The sequence below is a fragment of the Castor canadensis genome, chromosome 2 (assembly GCF_047511655.1).
Source record: "Castor canadensis chromosome 2, mCasCan1.hap1v2, whole genome shotgun sequence".
NCBI lineage: Eukaryota > Metazoa > Chordata > Mammalia > Rodentia > Castoridae > Castor > Castor canadensis.
In genome coordinates this window covers 139887817-139912705 of record NC_133387.1, presented here as the reverse complement: position 1 = coordinate 139912705, position 24889 = coordinate 139887817, and the positions used below count along the sequence as shown (strand labels likewise).

Genomic DNA, 24889 nt, shown 5'->3' with positions numbered 1-24889 from the left:
GTCTCTCTAACTTTTGCCTGGGTTGGCTTTGAAACTCAATCCTTCTGAGTAACTGAGATTACAGGCATGAACCACAATGCTTGGGCTTGTATGATCTTTTAAATGTGTTATTGAATTTGGTTCACAATATTTTATTGAGGATTTTTGCATGTAATGTTCATCAAGGGTATTGACCTATATTTTTTTTTCTTTTTTTTTTGTTATATGCTTACATGATTTTGGTATCAGGGTAGTTTCTTAGACTGAGTTTGGAAGTGTTCCTTCTCTTTCTATTTTATGGAATAATGTGAGGATCATAGGAGCTAGTTTTTCTAGCTGGTAGAATTCAGAAGTGAGATCTGTCTAGTCCTAGTTTTTTTGTTTTTGTTGGGAGACTTTTTATTATTGCTTTTTTTTTTTTATGGTATTGGGGATTGAACTCAGGGCCTTGTGCTTGCTAGACAGGTACTCCATCACTTGAGCCATGCCCCCAGTCCTTTTGATTTTAGTTTGTTTTCCAGATAGGATATTGAGCTAATTTTGCCTGGGCTGTCCTGTAACTGTGAGTCTCCTGTCTTTGCCTCCTGGGTAACTCAGATAACAGTCATGTACTGAAAGGAATAGGAGGTCTCAGTGGGCCCAAACCCCCTTGTTGGAGAAACCAGTACCAAACATCCCATGTAGATAAGATAAGCAATGCGGCAGGGCTCAGTTAGGGCATATAGAATGTGGGGAATGTGAGTGGGGGGTACATGCAAGATGTGAAGTACGTGCAAGATGTGAGGTACGCGCAAGATGTGCTCTGCCTGCTTGCCCAATGTTGATAACGAAAATATGCATGCCACCGCAGTCTATATAAGATTTCCCCTAAAGAGGCTCAGGGTCGTGTTTTCCTAACCGGTCCTGCGTGTCTGTGTGGGAGCTCGACCCTGGCTAGCCAGCCCAATAAACTCTGCTTTGTTGATTGCATTCTCGCCTGGCTCTCTGTCTCTCGGGGGAATAGGATTCCGGGTCCTAACATTTGGAGGTCCCACCGAGATTTCATTTTCTCGAGAGACAGAACCTGCCTGCGAGAAAGCAGGGGCGATCCCAAGTCCTAGGCGTTGGGAGGGGATCCCAGACCCTCATTTGGAGGAACTTGAGTGTTCCATTTGGGCCGCGGCGGGGATTCGGCCAATCCCCAGGGAGATTCATTCTGGGAATCTCGCAAGGAGGACCACAGGGTCCTATTGGGAGAGGCTTTCCTCTCATTTGGGCTCGAGCATTTTAGGAACCCTGGCGCCAGGTGAAGAACTAATTGAGCTAGTCGACCGACCACCCGTCAAGTGGACGCCTTTCGGCCTGATATCCCAGTTGGACGGTGAGGAGGTTGAATGGGGTGCGCAGCAGTGTGAGAGAAGGACCGGTCCGAGCGAGTGCTGGAGAGTGTTGTGTGTGTGTGGAATTATTGTTGCCTTTACCCTTTTTGTTCTATCTCTCTTGGTGTTTGAGTCTCCTTCCACAATGGGACAGGGACAAACAACCCCAAAGTCTCTGATCCTTTCTCACTTTCCAGAAGTTAAAGAAAGGGCCTTAAATGCGGGTCTGGTCATCAAGAAAGGTAAGTTCGACACCTTTTGTTCTGCAGAGTGGCCCACCTTTGGAGTCGGGTGGCCCATTCAAGGTTCCCTCTCCCTAGACCTGATCACTAAGGTTAAAGCAGTCATTTTTCAGCCAGACAATCGAGGCCATCCAGACCAAGTTCCTTACATTTTGGTTTGGGAGGATCTGGTGAGGAACCCTCCCCCTTGGTTAACAGTTTTTCTGACCCACCCCTCCAGTTCGGCCCCCGGGGCTAAAACCCCAGTCACGCCCACCTTGGTCATAAAGGAGGAGGAAAAACTTCCTCTTCCCACCTTGACCGGTCCTCAAATTAGGGCATCTCCTTCACCATCTCCGGTCTTACCAGAGAGTTCCCCCCTTTACCCATCCCTCGCAGGGGCAGAGGAAGATCGGCCGCCTCCATACGTGACTCCCCCTGGCCAAGCCAGTGCCCCGGAGGAGGAAATTTCCTCATCCTCCTCAACAGGACTGGCAGCAGGAGGAGGAATGGGTCGAAGACTTCGCCCCCGAGGGATCCGGGAAAGGGAGGGGGAAGACGGGCCCCCCTCATCAACACAGGGGGAGGAAACTGTCCCTACACTTCCAGTCCGGATGGTGGGCCAAGGGGGACCGGGAGGAGGGCAACAGTTTCAGTACTGGCCCTTCTCCTCCAGTGATCTATATAACTGGAGGACGCAGAACCCGCCCTTTTCTGAAGACCCCAAGTGTCTCATAGATCTCCTGGAGTCCATCATGCATACACACCGTCCCACTTGGGATGACTGTCATCAGCTGCTCAATACTCTTTTTACGAAGGAGGAACGAGAGCGCATCCTCAACGAAGCGAGGAAGAACGTCTTGGGGGATAATGGGAGACCCACAACTCTCCAACCGGCCATAGACGAGGCTTTTCCCCTACGCCGCCCTAATTGGGATTTCGGGACCGCAGAAGGTAGGGAGCGTCTTCGGATCTACCGCCAGACTCTTATGGCCGGTCTCCGAGCGGCCGCCAGAAGGCCCACCAATTTTACAAAAGTGAAAGCAGTCGTTCAAAGGGAAAACGAAAGCCCAGCCGGTTTCTTAGAGCGCCTCTATGAGGCATACCGTCAGTACACCCCTATTGACCCTGAGGCGGACCTCCACCGGTCTGCTGTGGTACTCTCATTCATTAATCAGGCAGCTCCAGACATTAGGAGAAAACTCAATAAACAGGAAAACTTAGGGGAGATGACTATAAGGGAAATGCTGCAGGTAGCAGAAAAGGTCTTTACCGCTAGGGAAACTCCAGAAGAAAGGGAGGAAAGACAGAGAAAGGAAGACAGGGAGGCCCAGGAGAAATTGAGAAAGGAGGACCGGGAGTTCCAGGCTAAGGAAAACCGAAAGCAACAGAGAGAAATGGCTCGTATTTTCCTAGCGGGTGTCCGGGACCAACCCAGGGGAGGGGGCCACGCCAGGACCCCGGATAAGGAACACTGTTTTTACTGTAAGGAAACGGGGCATTGGAATAGAGAATGTCCTAAGTTAAAGGGAAGAAGAGGGTTTGGAAGGAGACCGGGGGAAAACAGGGAAAGGGAACGAGCAGTAGAGCAGGCCAGAGTCCTCCTAGCCGGAGAAGAGGACTGAAGGAGACGGGGCTCAGACCCCCTCCCCGAGTCCTGGGTAACAATGCATGTGGAGGGGAAGCCGATGGGGTTCATGGTGGATACCGGCGCCCAATATTCGGTTTTAAACAAGGCACATGGACCTTTGAACAAGGCACGAACAAGTGTTGTTCAGGGGGCCACCGGTACGCAGTTATGTACATGGACTACCAAAAGAAAGGTGAACTTAGGAAAACACCAGGTCACACACTCCTTCTTGGTCGTCCCTGAGAGCCCCGCTCCCCTGCTCGGACGGGACCTACTCACCAAAATAGGGGCCCATATCCATTTTGAACCAGATGGAATAATTGTGACTGATCGAGAAGGGAGCCCGATTCATGTCTTGTCCCTATCATTGGCTGACGAGCATCGTCTGTTTGAGAGTCAACAGGAACCAGGAGGGGACATGACTCATTGGGTAAAAAGATTTCCCACGGCCTGGGCGGAGACTGCGGGAACCGGCCTCGCCAAACACCTCCCGCCCGTAGTTATACAATTGAAGGCTTCTGCTCTCCCCATTCGGGTGAAACAGTATCCTATGCCTGAGGAGGCCCGAAGAGGCATAGCCCCTCATATCCACAGGCTAATAAAGGAAGGAGTACTGCAACCTTGTCAGTCTGCCTGGAATACTCCTCTGCTCCCCGTCCGAAAGCCGGGAAGCGGGGACTATAGGCCTGTGCAAGACCTACGAAAGGTAAACGAGTGGACGGAGGACATTCATCCCACCGTTCCGAATCCCTATACCTTGCTCAGCCACCTACCCCCCTCGCAAGTATGGTATACAACCCTTGATTTGAAAGATGCTTTCTTCAGCATTCCATTGTCAGAAATTAGTCAGCCGCTATTTGCTTTCGAATGGCAAGAAGATGGGGGCCAATCCGGACAGCTCACTTGGACCAGACTGCCGCAAGGATTTAAAAACTCTCCCACCCTGTTTAATGAGGCCCTGAGCCAGGACCTGGAACCTTTTCGTCGGAGCCACCCACGAGTCACTCTATTACAGTATGTTGATGACTTACTGTTAGCGGCAGAAACCCGAGAGGAGTGCATCAAGGCTACTGAACACCTGCTAACGGAATTAGGTGAGCTGGGGTATCGGGCAAGTGCCAAGAAAACTCACATCTGTAAAAGGTCAGTGACATATTTGGGTTATCGGATTGCAGATGGGGCAAGATGGCTGACTGATGCCATGAAACAGACTATTCTGGCTATCCCATCCCCGACATCCACTAGGGGGGTGAGAGAATTCCTGGGCTCCGCGGGGTTCTGTAGACTCTGGATTCCAGGATTTGCGGAAATAGCCAGACCCCTATATGAGGCCACCAAAGAAGCTCCAGATTGGAGTTGGGGAGAGAGAGAACAACAGGCCTTTGATCAGCTAAAAGACGCTCTTTTGCAGGCCCCTGCCTTAGCCTTGCCAGATCCTACAAGACCATTCACTCTGTTTGTAGATGAGAAAAAGGGGGTAGCCAAAGGAGTCTTGACCCAACAGCTAGGTCCCTGGAAGAGACCAGTGGCATACTTTTCCAAGAAATTAGACGCAGTAGTGGCAGGATGGCCCCCCTGCCTCCGCATCATAGCGGCCATTGCCGTGCTGGTGAGAGAAGCCGATAAACTAACCTTTGGACAGGCCCTCTGGGTAACGGCCCCTCACCCGGTGGAGGGAATCCTTAAACAACCCCCTGGGAAATGGATGACGAATGCCAGGCTCACCCACTACCAGGGGCTCTTGTTGGATTCCCCTCGGATCACATTCACAGATCCCGTAATCCTGAACCCTGCCACCTTGTTGCCTAACCCGGAACTGCAGACACCTGTCCATAACTGCAAAGAATTCCTCTCCGAAGTTACACAGGTACGGGCTGACCTAAAGGATACCCCCCTGTCCGGCTGCAAATTAAACTGGTACACGGATGGAAGCAGTTTTTTCCAAGATGGAGCCCGAAGGGCAGGGGCAGCTGTAGTCGACCAAGAAGGAAATACGGTATGGAGCAGCGCCCTCCCACCCGGAACATCAGCCCAAAAAGCGGAATTAATTGCCTTGGCAGAGGCCCTGGAGAGGGCAAAAGGAAAGCGAGTCAATATCTACACCGATAGCCGCTATGCTTTCGGTACCATCCATGTCCACGGGGCCATCTATCGCGAAAGAGGATTCCGCACAGCAGAAGGAAAACATCTAAAGAACCTAGCCGAAGTCCAGCGTCTATTAATGGCAGTGGAAAAACCGAAGGCAGTGGCAGTGATGTATGTCCCAGGCCACCAGTCTGCCAAGACGCCGGAAGCTGTCGGTAACAACAGAGCAGATCAAGAAGCAAAGAGAGTAGCAATGGTGAGTCCTCCCATGGAGACAGGGCAACCTTCCACGGTTGCGGCGATAGACGTGCCGGTCCCAGAGCTCCCTCCGCTACCCCCCCCCGACCAGAGTACTCCACAGAGGATTTCACTTGGATGAGAGCCCACTCCCCCTTTAGAGAAGGGGAAGACGGATGGAAAAGCGACTTGGAAGGCAAGTTAATTCTGCCTGAAAAACTCGGACGATTCCTGTTGGCTAACTTACATAAGTCCACCCATTTGGGGCGGAGAAAATTACTAGACTTGTTGACATCTGCGCAGCTCCGATTTCCGAACCAGACCATAGCAGTCCGCCAAATTGTGGAAGATTGTGCCAGCTGCACAATCATGAAACCAGGACGAAGGGAGGGGCACCATACAGGTACTCGGGAACGGGGGAGGGCTCCGGGAAGAAGTTGGGAAGTGGATTTTACTGAGGTAAAACCGGGAAAGTTTGGGTACAAATATTTGCTGGTATTCATAGATACCTTTTCAGGCTGGGTGGAGGCTTTTCCTACAAAGAAGGAGACGAGTCAGGTAGTGGCAAAGGCTTTGCTAGAGGAAATCATACCCAGATATGGGGTGCCCGAGGCAATTGGGTCAGATAACGGTCCGGCTTTTGTTAGTAAAGTCCTGCAGGGACTAGCCCAGACTATGGGGGCCAATTGGAAGCTACATTGTAAATATAACCCCCAGAGCTCAGGGCAAGTAGAAAGGATGAATAGGACACTAAAGGAGACTTTAGCCAAATTGGCCCTGGAGACTGGCGGTGATTGGGTGACGCTCCTTCCCTTGGCCATCTTCTGAGTCCGGAACTCCCCCTATGTCCATGGGCTAACTCCCTTTGAGATCCTGTATGGGGCTCCACCCCCCATCATTCAGAGGACCTTAAGCCCAGAACTAGGTGATCTGGCCCCAAATTACCTGACCATGTTGCAGGCTTTAGCTAAAGTGCAACAACGGATTTGGCCCTTAATTCAAGCATACCACGCTGTTAAGAGGGACCCGGCTCTGGAACATGGCATAGTCCCAGGTGACATGGTATGGGTTAAAAGGCATCAGTCCAAAACCCTAGAGCCTAGATGGAAAGGACCTTATGTTGTACTGTTTACTACCCCTACCGCCCTCAAGGTCGACGGGATTGCAGCATGGGTACACCATTCCCATGTAAGATGGGCTCACCCTCCAGAGAAAAAACAGGAAAATTGGTCCGCACGGAAGCATCCAACAAACCCACTCAAGCTCCGGCTGATACGGGATGCTCCGAAAAACGAGAACACTCCAGATGCTCCGCAGCCCTCCTAGAATGGGATTATCACCTGGGTCCACTACACCCACATCAGACCGGCAGATCCGGTAGCTATGAAGAAAGGCTTCCTGCCAACAAGAAGGGTGTCCCACCACAAGGAAAATTTTTTCAAACTCAAACTTCATACTGGACCTCGGTAACTTTATTCCTTTTTCTAACCCTGTCCACCACTTGCTGGGGGCATACAAATCCACATCAACCTTTTAACCTGACCTGGATGATTGTAGATGTGTCCACAGGAGACATTCTTAACCAGACCTCCAAGGTGACCCCTCCCAGCACCTGGTTCCCAGAATTATACTTTGACTTAAGGGCCTTATTCACTGGCAGGGGACAATGGGATTTGCGCCAAAGTTACTTCTATGTCTGCCCCGCTCCCCAACCCAACCACAGAAAAAAATGTGGAGGAATCGCAGACTATTATTGTAAGTCATGGGGTTGTGAGAGCTCAGGGGATATATGGTGGCCACCCCCCGAACAGGGGGACCTTATTCAATTAAGTAGAGTCTCTCAATCTGGCATTACATACCACCAACATAGACCTATAAATAAGGGATGCCCAACCCCCCCCAATTATAATCCCATTATGATAAATTTCACTGATTTAGGAAAAAAGGCAACGAATTGGGAATTGGGTAAATCCTGGGGAGTCAGACTCTACAAAACAAATCATCCAGGAGCCCTTTTTACTTTGCGGCGTGTGCAACAACCAGTCTCTACTCTAACAATAGGCCCTAATAAGGTACTTAGGCCACCCTATGTAAAGCCACCTCCCCAACCTCCCACAGCTCATCACCTTCGCTCAACCATAGCCCGGGCTAATGTTACAACTCCAAGACCATCAGAAACCAGCCCTCCCCTGGTGAGGCCCAGTCTCATGACCGCATCTAAAGACCCCCTCTGGGAGCTAGTGGGTGCTGCCTTCCTGACGTTAAACCACACCAACCCTAACATGACTAACTCCTGTTGGTTATGTTATGATGTGAGGCCCCCATTCTATGAGGCAATAGGGCTAAACACCACTCACGATACCTCATCTGAGGAAAACCCTACTCAATGTTCCTGGGGAGACCGTAAGAGAGGTCTGACCATACAGCAGGTAAGCGGCCAAGGAACCTGCTTAGGAAAAGTGCCAAAGAACAGACGGGACTTATGTACTGTTATTAACGCCAGTTCTACCTGGGAAAATGCTATTAAATGGGTAATTCCAAAGGACAATGGGTGGTGGCTATGCTCGCGGTCTGGACTCACCCCGTGCCTATCAACTAAGGTGTTTAACAGCTCTAAAGAATTCTGTGTTATAGTGACTGTGCTGCCCCGCATCCTCTATCATTCGGAAGAGAGTCTATATTCATACTGGAATACAAAAATGGTTGAAAAAAGGAAAAAGAGAGAACCTATTTCCACAGTAACTATTGCTACCCTACTCAGCCTAGGGTTAGCGGGAGCAGGAACCGGCATAGCTTCTTTGGCCACCCAGCAGAAAGGGATGTCTTCGCTGCGTGCAGCCATAGACGAAGATATAGAGAGAATAGAAACCTCCATTAGCCACCTAGAAAAATCCCTCACTTCCCTGTCTGAGGTAGTACTTCAAAACCGACGAGGTCTGGACTTGTTGTTCCTCCAAAAGGGGGGACTATGTGTTGCTCTAGGGGAAGAATGTTGTTTTTACGCTGACCATACTGGAGTTGTTTGTGACTCCATGTCTAAACTTCGAAAGAGCCTGGAACAAAGAAAACGAGAAAGAGAGGCCGGGGAAAGCTGGTTCGAGTCTTGGTTTAACCAGTCCCCATGGTTGGCTACCCTTTTATCTGCATTGGCAGGGCCAATAATAATCATCCTATTACTTGTTACCATAGGACCCTGGATTCTAAACCGACTTATGACTTTTGTCAAAAGTCGAATTAATACTATCCAACTTCTGGTCCTCCGCCAACAATATCAGGCTCTTCATCCCCTTGAGAATGATTCCTCAATTTAGGCCGTAAGAAAAGGGGGGAATGAAAGGAATAGGAGGTCTCAGCGGGCCCCAACCCCCTTGTTGGAGAAACCAGTACCAAACATCCCATGTAGATAAGATAAGCAATGCGGCAGGGCTCAGTTAGGGCATATAGAATGTGGGGAATGTGAGTGGGGGGTACATGCAAGATGTGAAGTACGTGCAAGATGTGAGGTACGCGCAAGATGTGCTCTGCCTGCTTGCCCAATGTTGATAACGAAAATATGCATGCCACCGCAGTCTATATAAGATTTCCCCTAAAGAGGCTCAGGGTCGTGTTTTCCTAACCGGTCCTGCGTGTCCGTGTGGGAGCTCGACCCTGGCTAGCCAGCCCAATAAACTCTGCTTTGTTGATTGCATTCTCGCCTGGCTCTCTGTCTCTCGGGGGAATAGGATTCCGGGTCCTAACAGTACCACCATGTGCAGCCCTACTACTTCATTCTTGTTGTTTATTATTTATTTATTTGGTGGTACTGGGGTTTAAATTCATAGCTGTGCACTTGCTAGGCAAGCACTCTACTGCTTAAGCCATTCCTTTAACCCTTACTGCTCTGCTTATTTTGGTGACAGGGTCTCAATTTTTGTCCAGGCTAACTTGAACCACAATTCTATTTTATGCTTCCTGTTATTGCTGAGATGACAGCTGCATGCCACCAGACCCAGGTTTTTCTGTTGAGATGGGGAGTCTTAACAATTGTTTGCCTCTTGTTCCTTCCTATTATTGCTTATACTCTCTCTACAACAAAATTAGAAATAAGGGCAAAATAGTTTCTGCTGGGTATTGAGGGGGGGGAGAGGGAGGGGGTGGAGTGGGTGGTAAGGGAGGGGGTGGGGGCAGGGGGGAGAAATGAACCAAGCCTTGTATGCACATATGAATGTGTATTCTGTAGCTTTAGTATAGAATATTCTGTAGATGGCTGTTAAGTCCATCTAATCTACAGTGTCATTTACTTATGAAGAGAGTTTGGACTGACATCCCTTCGGCCCTTAGGACAATCTCTCCTCCAGTGTTCTTTTTGTTCACACTGTAGACAGGGAGTTTTAGGAAGTTTCCTCATATTGGGATATTCCCTTTTCCAGTGCTCCAGGTTTTTTTTTTTCCCCCAAATATGGCATTTGGCTAGAGAGTCTGATTTTCATGGAGGTGGATATGCCTATAAAGCTGTCAAGATCTTGCCAGCTTTTTCTTTCTTCCTCCTGGTCTCGACTGTCAAAAACCAAGGAGGTGAGGCAGAGGAGTTCCTGAATAGAGGCATCAGGCCCCAAGGCTGATTTTTGTAATTCTCTCCTAATTTCAGGAGCTGATTGAGTGAGAAACTTGTCTTCTAATACTAGTTGACTCTCCAGTGAATCAGGAGAAAGGTTAGTGAATTTATGAGTTTCCTTAGCCTTTGAAGAAAGGCAGTAGGATTTTCATTAGGTACCTGGTCTACAGCAGCCAATTTAGCATAGTTAACTGGTTTCATTTCTCATACCCGTTGTAATACACACCATGATATGATTTCAGTCCCATACACCTTGTTGTGAGTCCATATCCTACGGAGGGATAGTTTTGGGTCCCACTGGGTATTCTGTATGACCAGCATGGACTTGGTTGCCATATGTCCTGGCAGCTGCCTTTTGCTATCAGTCAGGGTATAGGACACAGTGCCTATATCCTTCCAGGACAGATTGAAAATTTGAGCACATGCTGAAATCCCTCTGTATATTTTTCTGAGTCCTCTGAAAGTTTTCTCATGTCTTGTTTAAGTTGTTTCATATCTTGCACAGAGAAAGAAGCTAGTACTTTTATTGAGCCAAAACTCATTCCCTACTTCCAGGAAAGGACAAATTCTCAGAGTGGGTTTTGAATAGACTAAAGGTGGGGCAAATGGCAGGAGGACACAAAGTCTATGGGAAGACAAGACAGGGGTGTTCTTGGAATGAACAGGAGCTGTAAGGTCAAGACCTCCCTTTTTTCATTGTTCACCTTGGGAGGTGGTGACAACTTGGGGGGTCTCTGGGTATGTGATGTTATCTAGTATGACCAGCAATGCCTCATCAAGGTGGCATTGTCAGTTGAGTTCCTTATGATCCCGTAAGAAGAAAAAAAGCCTGTACATTTGGGAATTCTAACCACTTTCCCCCCTGTTTACAAAAAGACTCGTACTGGAGAAGGAGGTTGTAATTCAGACTACTGTCTACTGTTTAAAGGCCAGTTTTCTCTCAGCCCTAGGTCATATTGAGGCCAGGCAGAGATATAGAAAAATCTAAGTTTTTTTCATTTTAACATCTTAGGATCAAATTTATCCCAATTTTTAAGGATACATCCTAAGGAAGTGTCTGCAGGAATAGATGATGTGTCTCTCATCTAGAAGAAATGAAGAGGGAGCCAGTTGTCATCATCTGGGCAGGTGTCTCCTCCTGGAGAGACAGCCTTGTGTCTTGGTCAAAGCCTTGAGCCTCGATTGAACTTCTGAGCCCATGCTGGGGGAGAAGCATCCTCTTGGCGCCTGAGCTAGGTGAACCTGTGTGGTCACTTTTGAAGTGTCCTTCTAGTGACCAGGAAATTACTGTAGTGCAGCCTTTGTAATTTCCTCCCATTGGTACTGCTTTTCTTTCCAGCATTTGTGGGTTTTTTTTTTTTTAATTGAGCCCCTTGGAGTAGCCAGACTTTAGGGTCTGAGGGCCAAAGAAATCCCAATTTTTTGTTCTGGAACATAGTTGAGGAAAAAACAAGGTGTCACTTTCCTGTCACTTGGCCTCTGAGTGCCTGAATTCTGGGAATGTCAAATAAACCCTGCTCAGGTCTGCAGGTGAAGGTGCCTTCATCTGTATGTGGCTCATAGCCCTTTTGAGACTCTCTGTTAACTCCACTGGACTCTGGATTCATCCCTGCTTTACCTATTTATTATGGCCTGGGCCATTCTGGATAGCACAAAGGGAAACCCTTGAAAAGATTGGGCAGTAACCTAACAAAAAGGAAATGCCTAAATAATGGTAGAAGACTATGCTTGGAACAAGCTTTTCTCCCAGGCAGTAATATAAAAGGGAGAAGTCCAGGCCCAGAGAGAGGATGGGAAAATAAAGCCTGAAGGTTATAAAAATTAGGCTAGAGATCTGAGTGAGTATCTAGTAGGTAAAGGAAGCAGCTGGCACTTAGTAACCTGGTAGGGAAGGCAGAGGCAGTACTGAGAGAATGGGCATATCCTCAACCCAGAGAGAGAGAGAGACAGGGGAAGGTTCTTACCTTCTGAAGAAACAGACATACTGGGTCCTAGTCCAGATGTGATAGATCTGGTATCCGAGTCACTGCATCAATTACAACTCTTGAACGTCTCCCAGAACAGAGATTCAGATAATGACCAACCAGGCTACACTTATGACAGGGACTGTTTATCTATGAATACCTTTTGTCTCCTGCCCCCAGTTCTTTTGTCTACTTAAACCTATAGCTCATGTCTGTACTCCAAAGATTGGTGAAGATGGTGTTTACTTTGCCTCTTCCTGTTGTAGGCTCTATCAATCTCTGATCAGAAGAGCTCCAAATTCTTTGTGTTTGCCATGGAAGAATCCAGGCAGGATATGTTGATGTAGTGAGGGAGGTAATAGAGTTTATTAAAAGTAAGGGGAAGGGATCACAAAAAACAATGGTAGCTCCATTTGGTCGGGTGGACCAGGTGGAATGGAAGAAGCAAGAAGCAGAGAGAGGGCTCTCTGTTTCAAGGCGTTTTAAATCACGATAACCTGTAGGTGGGGAAAGATTTGGATGGTTCCAATGGGTCAGGCTAGGGTGAGTGACAGTTACTCTGTGCAGGCATTTAAGCTAGCTCTTTAGTATTTTAATCATATACATGGGGTATGATCGGGATTGTGTTCTGAGAGATAATGGGGGGCAGAATCACCCAAAGGCTTCTTCTTCTTCCTTTTTTTTATTGTTGTGCTGGGGTACACTGTGGCATTTACAAAAGTTCTTACAATATATCGAATATATCACAGTTGAATTTATCCCCTCCATCATTCTTTATCCCTCCTCCCCCCATTTCTGGAATAGTTTCAACAGGTCTCATTTTTCCATTTTCATACATGTGTTCACAGTATTTGCACCAAATTCACCCTCCCACACCTCTCCCTCCTTCCACTGGTACCAACCCCCAGACAGGACCTGTTCTACCCTCCTGTTCTCTGATTTTGTAAAAAAAAAAAAAAGACATTTTTATTTTTTTAAGGTAACTATACAGGAAGTTTTCTTGTAACATTTCCATGTACATATGTGTTATTACCCAAATTAGTTCATTTCCTCTATTTTTCTCCTTTATACCTTAGTACCCTTCTTATGGTGATTTCAACAGGATTAAAAATTCTATATTCATTCCTGTATAGGAAGTACATCAACCATATTCACTTTCTGAACTTCCTTCTTTTACCCTGATTCTCTTGTATGTGACCTCCCCTTAGTGTCTGACCCAAAGGCTTCATCTTACGACTTACAACTGCAAAGGATAGCACTGGGCTGAGATAAGGAGTTTAACATGAAATGTGCTGGGAATAAGTTACATAGGGTCTGAAAAGTTGCTATTTTTAACCTGTCTAATTCTCACAGTGTGTCCTGAGCTGTATAATAAACCTCCTTTCTCTGCCCTTCACAATGCCTCTTGGTGTTTAGGGACAAGTGGCCAGACCTGGCATGTGGATACTAGGAGTTTGGGTCTTGGGTCCAAAACTCTGGTTTCATAAGCAGTTATTTTCCCTTTGCCATTTATTTTGTATATCTATGCTAGATGGGGAGGAAGTCTAATTCTCCTCTGCCCTTCCTGCTGGGACTCCCCATACAAAAGACAAATTAACAAGAGAAAAATACACAAAAGCTTGGTAACATGTCTACTTCCATGTAAAGTGAGTAAGTCTATACAGCAGATATAAAACAGTTATCTTATACTTCAGATTTAAATATGTCACTTGCTGAAATAAAGAAAGAAGGTGTGGGGAAAGTTTGGTTAAGAGTAGGCAGCTAGGAAAAGCTGTCAAGGGAAAGTCTTACTACTTCATTGATAAAATGTTCCTAGTGATCTAGTCATCCTGTACCTGCAGAGAAGGACAATCGTACAGGTGGGGATTTTCTTAGTAAATATAACTTTCTCTCACCAAAGGTTAACTTTCTAGAGTTTCTGCATCTGCAGTTCTTCAAAATAACCAGCTTCAAATAATACTTACACTAAAGAGGCTTATTTTAGGGTGGTGTATCCTGATATCCTGTGCGCCATCACTACTTTTTCTTTTTCCCCTTGATTAAATTACCACTCATGGTCCCCCTACCATTTTTTTTTCCAGTACTTGGGTTTGAACTCTGGGCTTTGTGCTTGCTAGGTAGAGACTGTACAGCTTGAGCCATGCCTCCAGCTGTTTTTGTTTTTAAAAAGCAAGATTTTAATTTGATTTTCTGTATTTCTATCTACTTTATTAACTCATTAATTTCTCTTTTTATCTTTATAGTTTCCTTTCTCATACTTTCCTTTAAAATGTTTTTAAGTTTTTTTTTTTTTTTTGGCTAGTTACACAATACCTAAGACTGGTTAAATTGTATAAAAAAGAGGTATATTTTAGTTCACAGTCTGACCAAAGGGCAAGGGGTCACATCTTTCTGGAAGAGTATCAGGGGCATAGGGCATCACACTGTGAGACAGAAGACAGGAGTTTGTCTTCTTGTCTCTCTTCTTATAGAGCCACAAGGATTCAACCATGGGAGTGCGGGGGCTCTACCCTGATGAGTTTGTCTAATTCTAATCAGTACCCAAAGACCCCACCTCTAAACACCATAAGAGGGTGGATTTTTCCACCCTTTTAATAGCTCATGTTGGGGATTAAACTCCCCTTCAGGGGAGACAAACCAGCGTATAAAGCATTGTTCTATACTTTCTCTTTTTTAGTTGAGAATTTTATTTATTTTCATTCTTGTTCATTAGCATATAGTAGTTGTGTGTGTGGGAGTACATTGTGACATTTACATATGTGCTTATAGTGAAACTGGAGTTTTGGACCCAAGGACCAAACTCATGGGATTCTACACGCCAGTTCCAGCCACTTGCCCTTACACTCCAATTAAAGAGGCATGGTGAAGGCAGAGAAAGGAGATTTATTATGCCACTTGGGACATGCCGTGGGAAGAGGCAGGGTAAGCACTCAGTCCATCTTCAGTGTCTTTGGGGTACAGAACTGGGGATAGGGAACAAAATGTATGCATAGTCAAACAGTCCCAGTTACAGGTGTGGTCTGGTGGGTCATTATTTCGGTCCTTATTCTGGGAGAGGTTTCAGAGTTGTAATCTGGAGGGTGGTCTATCCTGAGGAGGCTTTACTGTTGGGGGTAGTTTCTGTCCCTTATCATGAAGATGTTATCGGTTCTATCTCTCCTGGAATCCCAGGCGATTGCAAAATGACTGCAGAGCAGATGGCTTAGAGCAAAGACAGATATTTCTGGGCCTGAGTAAGGAGTACAGGCTTTTCAGCAAAAGTAGTTTGAGCACCTCTTATACTTATGCAGGGGAAAATCTTTAAAAATCATAAAAGATGAATTTTCACATCTCTTTGTGGAATGTTCTTCAATTTGAGTTGATGTTTTCATGATCAGACCCTGGTTATAGAGTTTATGCAGGAGTACCATAAAAAGAGGTGTTTCATCCTTCTCAGTGTGTCATATCATGAGTCACCTGATGTCCAATTGTCTGTTATTGCTCAGATTCAGTTTGCTCACTTAGTCAAAGTGCTAACTGTCAGGTTCATTGGGAAGATATATTTTTTCTTTGTAATCAATACATAGTCTGTGGAGCAATACTTTCATATATATATATGTGTGTATATATATATATATACATATATATATATATTTCTTTTGTGTCCCAATTTTCCTAAATAATTTTGACACCTTTTGTAATTCTCTCCAGAATCTGTTATTTTCTATAGTTCTAAAAAAATGATTTTATTTCCATCATTCTTTCTGCATGCATTCATTAGAACCTTTTCTTTCTTTCTTTCTTTCTTTTTATTTGGTAGGGAGCCCAGTCTCGGTAAAACCTGGAATTTTAACTTGCAACAAAACGTCTAATAACAAGCTTCAAAAAAGTAAGGTTGTACTATGATGGAGACAACTCCCCCACCTTTTTTTTTTTTTAAAGAAGGATAAGTATAGAGATGTACAAGTTAAAAATTCAATGTGTTCTTTCACAGGTCCCAATCAGTCTTTGACCATGTTCTTTTTTTTTCAGTACTGGGATTTGAACTCAGGGCCTTCAGCTTGAGCCACTCCACCAGCCCTATTTTTGTGAAGGGTTTTTTTCACAGATAAAGCCTCATGGAACTACTTTCCTGGGCTAGCTTTGAACTGCAATCCTTCTGATCTCTGCCTCCTGAGTAGCTAGGATTACAGGACTTTGACCATGTTCTTAAACATGTTTTGAAATTAAAGATGTTCTAGGAAACCTTGTACCTCTCCTGACCCTGCCATGTCTCCTGACCTTGCCATGGAGTCAGCCATTTCTCAACAGGAGAAATGCTTTTGTCTGTTGGACTTTGGCATTCAGATATAGAGACCAGAGCACAGGGATGCTTTGTAAGGAAAGCCATTGCTGCTAGGCTTTTTCAGTTGACAAAGTTAGGAAACATACACTTTTTTAAGACCATGAGTTCACATTAATACTTCTAATTCCATAATCCAGCACCATAGGGGTTGCTTCTTCCTCTATTCCTATCTTAAGATAAAACAAAACAAAATGAGACAAAACAAAAAATCTTCCCATAGTGGGAAAATTGAATCTCAGCAACATCAATATATTTATGAATTTGGCAGCATAAAAGATATAAAAGATAGTTTTCAGAATGATTATGTCAATATTTACCTTTTCAGGTGAAGATCAAGGTTTTCTTGCAGTTATTACCTTAGATTATTCCCTAAGGGTGGACAGTTACAGTTTCACACTAAAAAATAACATGGAAAATTTTTACTATTTAAAAATTGCTTTTAGAATTTATTGATACATTTATTGCTAATGAAACTGGAGTTTTGGAACCAAGGCCCAAACTCCTGCGATTCCATTTACCCCTAAATGCCAAAGAAAGAGGCATGGTGAAGGCAGAGAAAGGAGGTTTATTTCACAGCTCGGGACATGCCATGGGAAGAGGCAGAGTAAGCACTCAGCTATCTTCAGCCATCTTCAGGGTACAGACATGAGCAATAGGTTTAAGTAGACAAAAGAACTGGGGCAGGGGACAAAAGTATGCATAAACAGTCCCAGTCACAGGTGTGATCTGGTTGACCATTATCTCAGTCCAAGGGTTCCCAGAGGGGTTCCTGAGAAGATGTTATCACTGTCATCACTTGAGTGGAGCCATCTGGTTCCCATGAGATGATTACTCGGCTCCAGGATGAAGCCTCATTGTATAGGTTATTGTCCTTATTTGGAGGGGTGTCTGTTCTGAAAGTCTCCACTGTTCCTTATGGGAAGTTTCAGTCTCTTGTCATAAAGGTGTTATCAGTTCAGTTTTGGCTTAGATGCCAAACTTCTCCTGTTTTTAGTTAATTCTTGTGCCCAAGTAAGGAGTTCAGTGCTTTTCAGCAAAAGCAATTTAAGTACCTCTTACCATTCCCCCCTTATGTTTGAACATTTCTCAAAGTTGAGGGAATTAGGGTTTCTTGGCCAGTGATAAGTTAGTACAGGAGAAGGGAACAGATAGTACTTGTTTAAGTCTAAAACTAGAAACACCATTATAAAGCAGTCATTTTTGTCCCCACTTAAATAGAAGGCCTTGGCTAAAAATGAGTTCGCCTTATGTCAGAAGTGCCTGAAAGGGTCTGAATGCCCAGTAGTCACGTGTAAGAGCACTTCTTTAAAACCTCTTGGCTTTAGTAAATTTTGCAAGGTCTGGCACAGGTGACTCCATTTGGATTGTGACAGCTTTCCCCCCATTGTTTCCAAACTGTCTCTGAATGGTCTCCTTTGAAGATTTCACCAGTTATCCATTCTAGTTAATGATAGTCCCTAATTGCCAGAACTAGCTCTTTCCCAGATATGTGATTTGATCCCATTTCAGAAGGGATGCAACAGGCAGTTTAGGTGGGAGTCAGTGCCAGTAAGATTCATTTGGCCAAATTATAAGCAACTGTGAGGTTTAGAAGACGTGGCCCTTAGGCTGGCATCCAGTTTTAATTTTTTTGTCCTATTGTTGATGTCCTGGTATCTTAAAAAAAAGTTGCAGAATGTCAACAGGCAACAGCTAGAAATTCCTCAAGAAAAATACAACAAGCCAACAAAAGCAAATATATCAAAGACTGACAAGTACTTGTTAGAGTCATTTCCATGGGTTTGATTGCAAATGCTCCAGATAAGGACCCAGACTGCTAATGACAAGACTTGGTCAAAACACTGAAAAGCAGTTTAGCAATTGTCAGAACATCCAGTTATTTCCTTTGCAGAGAGCATTTTAGGAAAGTAAGTACAACTGACAGAATTACTTCAGCAACATTAAGTGCTCCTTGTTACAATTAGGAACGCCAGGATACAATACACCTGCTTGGTAAAGTTTTTTCTAAGCTTTGCCTTTTAGAAGGCTTATATATTTGGTGGGTATAAATACATTACAAAGGAGCTGGCAACAATTAGCATCACAGTTACATAGATGCCAATATACATATTAGTTCAGCTTTTTTTCCTTTGGAGTAAAATTTAAAATATTTTGCTAGTAAGATAATAGGTGTATAACACTGCTAAATGTTAAAATTTTTGATCTCTTACAAGTTAGGATGACAGTGCTAGTGATTCCAAATAGCCTTATTTTCTAATGCATAAGTACATCTCCTATATACAGTAACATTCATTTGATTAAGACAAATAAATGTATGACAGATTTTAAATAGGAGTGCCCAAATGGCAGGTGTTTTGAAGGTTGTTGATTACAAACAGCGGAAATGCTAAAAGTTCTATTGACCAGGTTTAGATGTAATGCATTTTGATAAATACAGCATGACTAGGTCATTTTATATGTATTAAACTTACACATTTTTAATTCTACAGATGTTTGCACAATATTTAGATAAAGTTGAGACACACAGCTTTACATATGTCTAGTCACAGATATGTAGTGCACTTGTGTTAACATTATTCAGAATCAATGACACACAAAAACAATTACATTAATTCCAAGTGCAATCTTAGAAATTGTCTTTTTGCCTTTTTTTTTTTTTTTTAGTAAACTAGTCAACTAGAACTCTCCCTAAGGGAGGCAAGATGGACTTAGAGCTTTTCATTCTTACATTGTTTACAATGGCACTCTCCAACACAAACACCCCGGGTTCTCTGTTACCTTTAACTCCTTCCCTGCCAATTGCTAACACAAAATTCTCAAATGACCCCACCTGCTCAGAGAAGCCTCTAAACAAGGGATCCAAAATTCCTTGTCAGAAAAATGGCAAAAAGCCTAAATGGTTCAGACAAACCCCAAATGGCTCAAAAGACCCTCCAGACAACAAGGAAAAAGAAAGGCAAAGGCTCAGGAAGAACTCACCAAGGTCAGACTTCAGGGGCCTACAGTCCAGATGCTCATTTCTCTGCCTCATCAGTTGATGGAAAAAGCAATTGATGCTGGCTGAAGTGGAAAGATAAGAAAAAGTCCCTGGAAAAAGCATTTCCAGCATCTGCTGGAACCAATTCTGTCATTCCTTTCCATCCAGGGTCGACTAGCTGTGCGTGGCCAGTGTCTAAAGGACTCATTTTCTCCTGGTGCAGCTTGCCAAAGTTGAAATCCCAGTTTTGCACCCAAGGCCCAAACTTCTGAGATTCCATATGCCAGGTCTGGCTACCCATCCCTAAATACCAAATAAAGAGGCATGGTGAAGACAGAGAAAGGAGATTATTTCACAGCTCGGGACATGCCGTGGGAAGAGGCTCAGCTTATTCTTAGCCATCTTTGGGCTCAGATGTGAGCTGCAGGTTTAAGTAGACAAAAGAACTAGAGGCAGGGGACAAAGGTATGCATAAACAGTCCCAGTCACAGGTGTGTTCTGGTTGACCATTATGTCAGTTCAAAGTTTACCAGAGGCTGGCGGAGTGGCTCAAGTGGTGGAGCGCCTGCCAACAAGCATGAGGCCTTGAGTTCAAACCCCAGTACCACCATGGGGGAAAAAAAAAAGGAATGCAAACAGACCACGGGTTCCCAGAGGGGTTCCTGAGAAGATGTTATCACTGTCATCACTTTGAGGGGAGCCATCTGGTTCCCATGAGATGATCACTCCTGCTCCAAGGTACAGCCTCATCATTAGGATTAACTGTTCTCACATGGAGGGGTAGTCCACTGTTCCTTATGGGAAGTTTCAGTCTCTTATCATAAAGAAGTTAGCAGCTCTGTCCTTTCTGGAATCTGTAGGACTTCTCAGAGCCTGCCCTAGCCCATTAAGGATCTTTGGGACTGTCCAAGGACATGCCATGGCTGCCTTTCTTAAACTGATTACAAGCAGTTTTCTTCATGGAACAATTCACAGCTTATTAGACACTATGTTCCAAGAACACAGATACATAGCCTACACAATTCTGATTTAAAATAACAGCACCAATGAAGTTGATGCACGGATGACACACACAGGAATTTCAGGTGCTCAGGGTTCTTGAGCCTGCTTTGAGAATGAAAGCACAGACAGACTCCAACAGCAGAGGTCAGAAAGATTTTATTTGTAGAGAAAAGAAGAGAAAGACTGCATATTGGGGAATGCAGGGGGGCTGGAAACCGGTGATCCCATGAGTCAGGGTGGGGAGTGGGTTTTATAGCCTTTTTTTGCATTGCCTGAGGGCAGAGATGCCTTTCAGATGCATATGGGCTCCCTAGGGAAGAGAAGGGTCTCCTTGACCTTCTGAGGTCTGTCCTTCAGAGTGTTTTCCAGAGAAACACATGAATGACTGTCCATATGTATTTATTCATTTCAAGTGCATTCTTTCACACACATTTCTGAAGCTACATATGTGGTCTTCACTCAAACGAATACTCGATTCCACATCACGTCCCTCCCTCCCTATGCAGTCGTTGACAGCCCTGTGACACTTTGCTCTCAAGCCCATGACCTGTATACACACTGATTTGTGACATTTCTATAAAATCTGTGGGAAAGAGTTGCAAATTACATAGTATCTCTTTTTTATGTTCATTGGAGGATTCTTTTAAAGTTGGATAAGTGAACATATACAAATCTTTTTTACAATTAATATTTTAACTATTACAAACTGAGTTTTGCTCTTATATTGAAAGATATTTCTTTTAATACTACACCTTTCTTGGTTAAATCAGGAATTAACAGATGTTCTAAATGTAGCCCATGCTAGAAATCTCAGTATCATTTTCAACTTTTCCTTCCTAAAATTCATATCTGGTTATTTTTTTCTTTCTTAACACTTTCTATGTTGCCTTCCTCTGCCTCTTCCACAATGAGCATGACTGTGAGCAGATGAATGCAAAAACTCCAGCCAAGAAGTTACAGAAGGTTCTCCATCCATTGTCCACTTTTTCAGCCCCATCTTCAGCTTCACACATTAACCCCTGACAATGACGACTACTTCCTCCCATTTGTACTGACTAATAGCCATTTAACACTTTCTAAGTATGGAGTTAGAGTTCTTGTCCTTTTTTGGAATCCCCTTTTCTCATGTTCTTTATGTTCAGTTTCAATTCAGCTAACAAGAGAGTACAATAATGGGAAAATTGTTTTTCTTCTGAGTAGTTATGTTGTTGATGTGATATATACTTTGGTTGATTGGTTTTTGTTTATGTTCTTTCAAAGTTCTCTCAACCTGTTGATTTAATATTGAATTTTGAGAATAAAAACAACAGTTGTATAGTTCAAAAACAAAACTATATAAAACTGTTTTCAGAGTACTTTCATTCTTTTTCCTGTCTTTTCTGGTAATTTTCATTCTTTTTCGATAGGTAACCAATTCCATCAGTTTCTGATTTATCTTTGCAGCATTTTGTTTTTTGTAAAAATAAACACATTTTCTTGTTTTGCCCTCTTTATGGTTTTCAGCTTATTTTTTTTTCTCATTTATACAAAAATATTTTAGTTCTGATTATCTTTGACATGTTCCTTGACCATCAGTTTTGGGTGAATAGAAACATTTTTGGATCCTGGGCACAAGGCCCCCACTTTTAAAGAAGTTTACAATGACTGACCAGCTGTTTCTATTCACAGTGCACCTCGGGTGGAGAGAGATGGGGGAGACCTTAGAGGGAAGGCTTGATGAGAGTGGTGAAGTCTGACTGCATTCATTCACATTTAGTGACATTTCCGCCAGAGGGCAGTATCACTCCAAGAATAGAATTTCTACTTCCGAAAACCGAATCAATCACCTTCTGGAATGATGAGCTACGGAGCACGCTTAGGGTGGGCTCCCTTCCAATGCAGAAATCTTGTAAATGGACTCATGCTCCAAATAATGCCAACTAAAAAATTAAAATTTGATTCTAAATCTTGTTTATCCCTCAGAAATCTAATATTTTACTAAAAAAAATTCTGATCCTGAATCAATTTATGGTTTCATCTATGATTTGATAGCTTCTTAAATTTGATGTTATAGACAGCAAATATTAAAAATCACCTTAAGATTTGGTGAAATGTATTTTAACACCCAAAGTTAATTAAAATCTCCTAATTAAAAGTATTTTATTTCCTTTGTGTGTGTGTGTGTGTGTGTGTGTGTGTGTGGTACTGGAGAGAAGAATTCAAGGCCTCACCCTTGCTAGGCAGCCACTCTTACCACTTGAGTCACTCTGCCAGATCATTTAGTTTGGTTTTGATTGATCTTGATAATAAAAACAAGGGGAAAAATAGGCAAAACTAAAAAGAAAGCTAAATATCAAGAGTCATTCTAACTTAGATTAGAATCTGATAGCTCATTTCAGGAATTATAGAAGTAACACCATGCTAACAGTTCTTGCAAAAAGTACTATTTAAATCAGTTATGGCCTTTTGTGGCTCTGCTCAGCTATGAGATCTAGGTACTTTCTATCTGCAGGCTTATCTCAGCAGCTAGCAGGGTGTAAAGTTAGTCTTGCCTTTAAGAGTCACCTATTCCAGGGTCTGGGGAATGGTTTGGCATCTTCAAGCTGCATGCTGAGCTATAGGATTCCTGTATTCTTTACTCTGTTCTTTTGATTCTTCTTCTTTTCTAGCCTGCTGCAAAGGTCCACACTTGGATCCCCTGGGTTGGAATGGACCATGAGGAATGCAAACTTGAGGAAATCCAATACAAGTCCAAGAAGTCTTAGCCAAGCCAGGCACAATACTCACTAGAGTAATATGGTATGGAACTGTTACCACAGGCACAGAGAAAGGGAAGTGATCTGGTCAGAGAGGCTCCTAGGAGTAGGTGAGTTTTGAAAAAGATACTGAAGGAAGTAGTACAGATGAGCTGGTAGTTGGGAAAGATAGACACTGTGGATAGGAAGAAAGATAAAACAACATGGATAATTGCAAATCATGCCATTATATATGAACCCAGTCCTCCATGACAAAGTGAAGGGAAACAAGACTCCATTGTGATGCAAACATCTATCCTGTTCTCTAGAGTTATTTGAAAATACCGTTAACATCTCTTCTCTGCATTTCTTCCACCAACACCATATGATAGGCTTCCCATTCCTTGAGATGGATTTATGTATCAAATTGATATTCCTGCCTGCATTCTCTCCTCCTCTCATCTGGTTTCCATATTGTTTCTAGAATTGCCTCCATAATTCACAAAACTGACCAAGTGTTTCCTCCTGGAAAATGAGGGCATTTGCATTGGCTTCCTGCCAAGGATCAGCTTCCAGGACCTCATAACAGCTTATCACTGGGTTGGTTCTAAAAAGCCCTTCCAGATCTAACATTTTATGGCTATCATATGTCATTCTTTCACCAAGAAAGCACATATGGTTCCTATCTATCTACAGGTAAAGTCAAGGTGGTCTATGATGCACACCTATATTTTTCAGACTTTTTATCCCCTTTACTCATAATCAGTTCACTTCAGCCAAATTAGACAGAGGCCACTTATAACACTGTACCTTTAATTATGCTGTCAGAAATGCAGAATGCACTGTCTCCATTTCCATTTGAAGTGCTTGGAATCTTCATGAAGATTGCCTTTATCTTTGTAACAGCTGTCCTCTAAGATGACCTCTAGGAGTCCATGCAGGGTGCTCATGCCCTGTGAAATGTCCACATTGAATCATGGCTGACTCTGCACCACCAATAGCACATGGTGAAAGTGAAAATGTATATCTTCAGAGGTGAGGCTGTCAAATCTTATAGCTTCTGCTCAGTTGCTTGGATCATTCACTTTGGAAGTTGCTAAGAGCTGTGCCATGGGGACCCAAAGAGGGGTTTCATTGCGATGTTTACATACATGTATATGATGTACTTTGATCAAATTTACCCTCTATTACTCTTTCTTAACCTTCCTCATTTAAGCAGTTTTTAGTGGGTTTCATTATGCTAGGAGGCTAGGATGCTCTTCTTTCAAAGTCGACTGTGACCATGTGGTTCTCCTGCTTACAAACTTCAATCAAAAGATAAATAAATCCACAGGGTTAAAGCTAGGATAGTGGTTAGTTCTGGGGAAGAGGGAGAGGATGATGAATGGGAAGAGCAAGGAGGGGACTTTTGAGCTGCTTGACTCTATGGTGATTATGCAGTTGACTCTAAGCATTATCCTGATGCTATGTGAATTTTTCTGTGTGACTATTATTCTGCAATGAAAGTCTGTAAATAAAACTTAAACATATAAACAAGTGAACACCACTGTTGGTGTACCTGCTATCAGGGATGCTTTGGTTTGAATGTGTCTCTCCAAGTTCATGTGTTAGAAACTTAATTTCCAATGTATCAATGTAATCTTTAAGAGGTTATTAGGTCATGAAGGCTTTGTCACTGTTGTGGGTGAGACCTCAAAGTTGTGACAGTGGATTTGTTATAAAAATGAGTCTTTCTCTGTCTTTCTTTTCAATGTCTCTTGCCCTTTTGCCCTTCACCATGGGATGACATAACAAGAAGGCCCTC

At 43.8% G+C, this 24889-nt stretch overlaps 2 protein-coding genes across 2 annotated transcripts in view; one reads left to right on the top strand and one right to left on the bottom strand.

Moving 5' to 3' along the window:
* Positions 1-19805, bottom strand: part of Slc27a2 (solute carrier family 27 member 2) — a 69770-nt gene extending 49965 nt beyond the window's left edge. Inside the window, exon 1 of the mRNA XM_074065917.1 lies at positions 19372-19805. Coding sequence (XP_073922018.1) covers positions 19372-19501 — 130 coding nt within the window. The 5' untranslated portion in view covers positions 19502-19805. The remainder of the gene's footprint in view (positions 1-19371) is intronic.
* Atp8b4 (ATPase phospholipid transporting 8B4 (putative)) overlaps positions 14909-24889 on the top strand; it is a 258513-nt gene continuing 248532 nt past the window's right edge. The window contains exon 1 of the mRNA XM_074065913.1: positions 14909-14990. Coding sequence (XP_073922014.1) covers positions 14957-14990 — 34 coding nt within the window. The 5' untranslated portion in view covers positions 14909-14956. The remainder of the gene's footprint in view (positions 14991-24889) is intronic.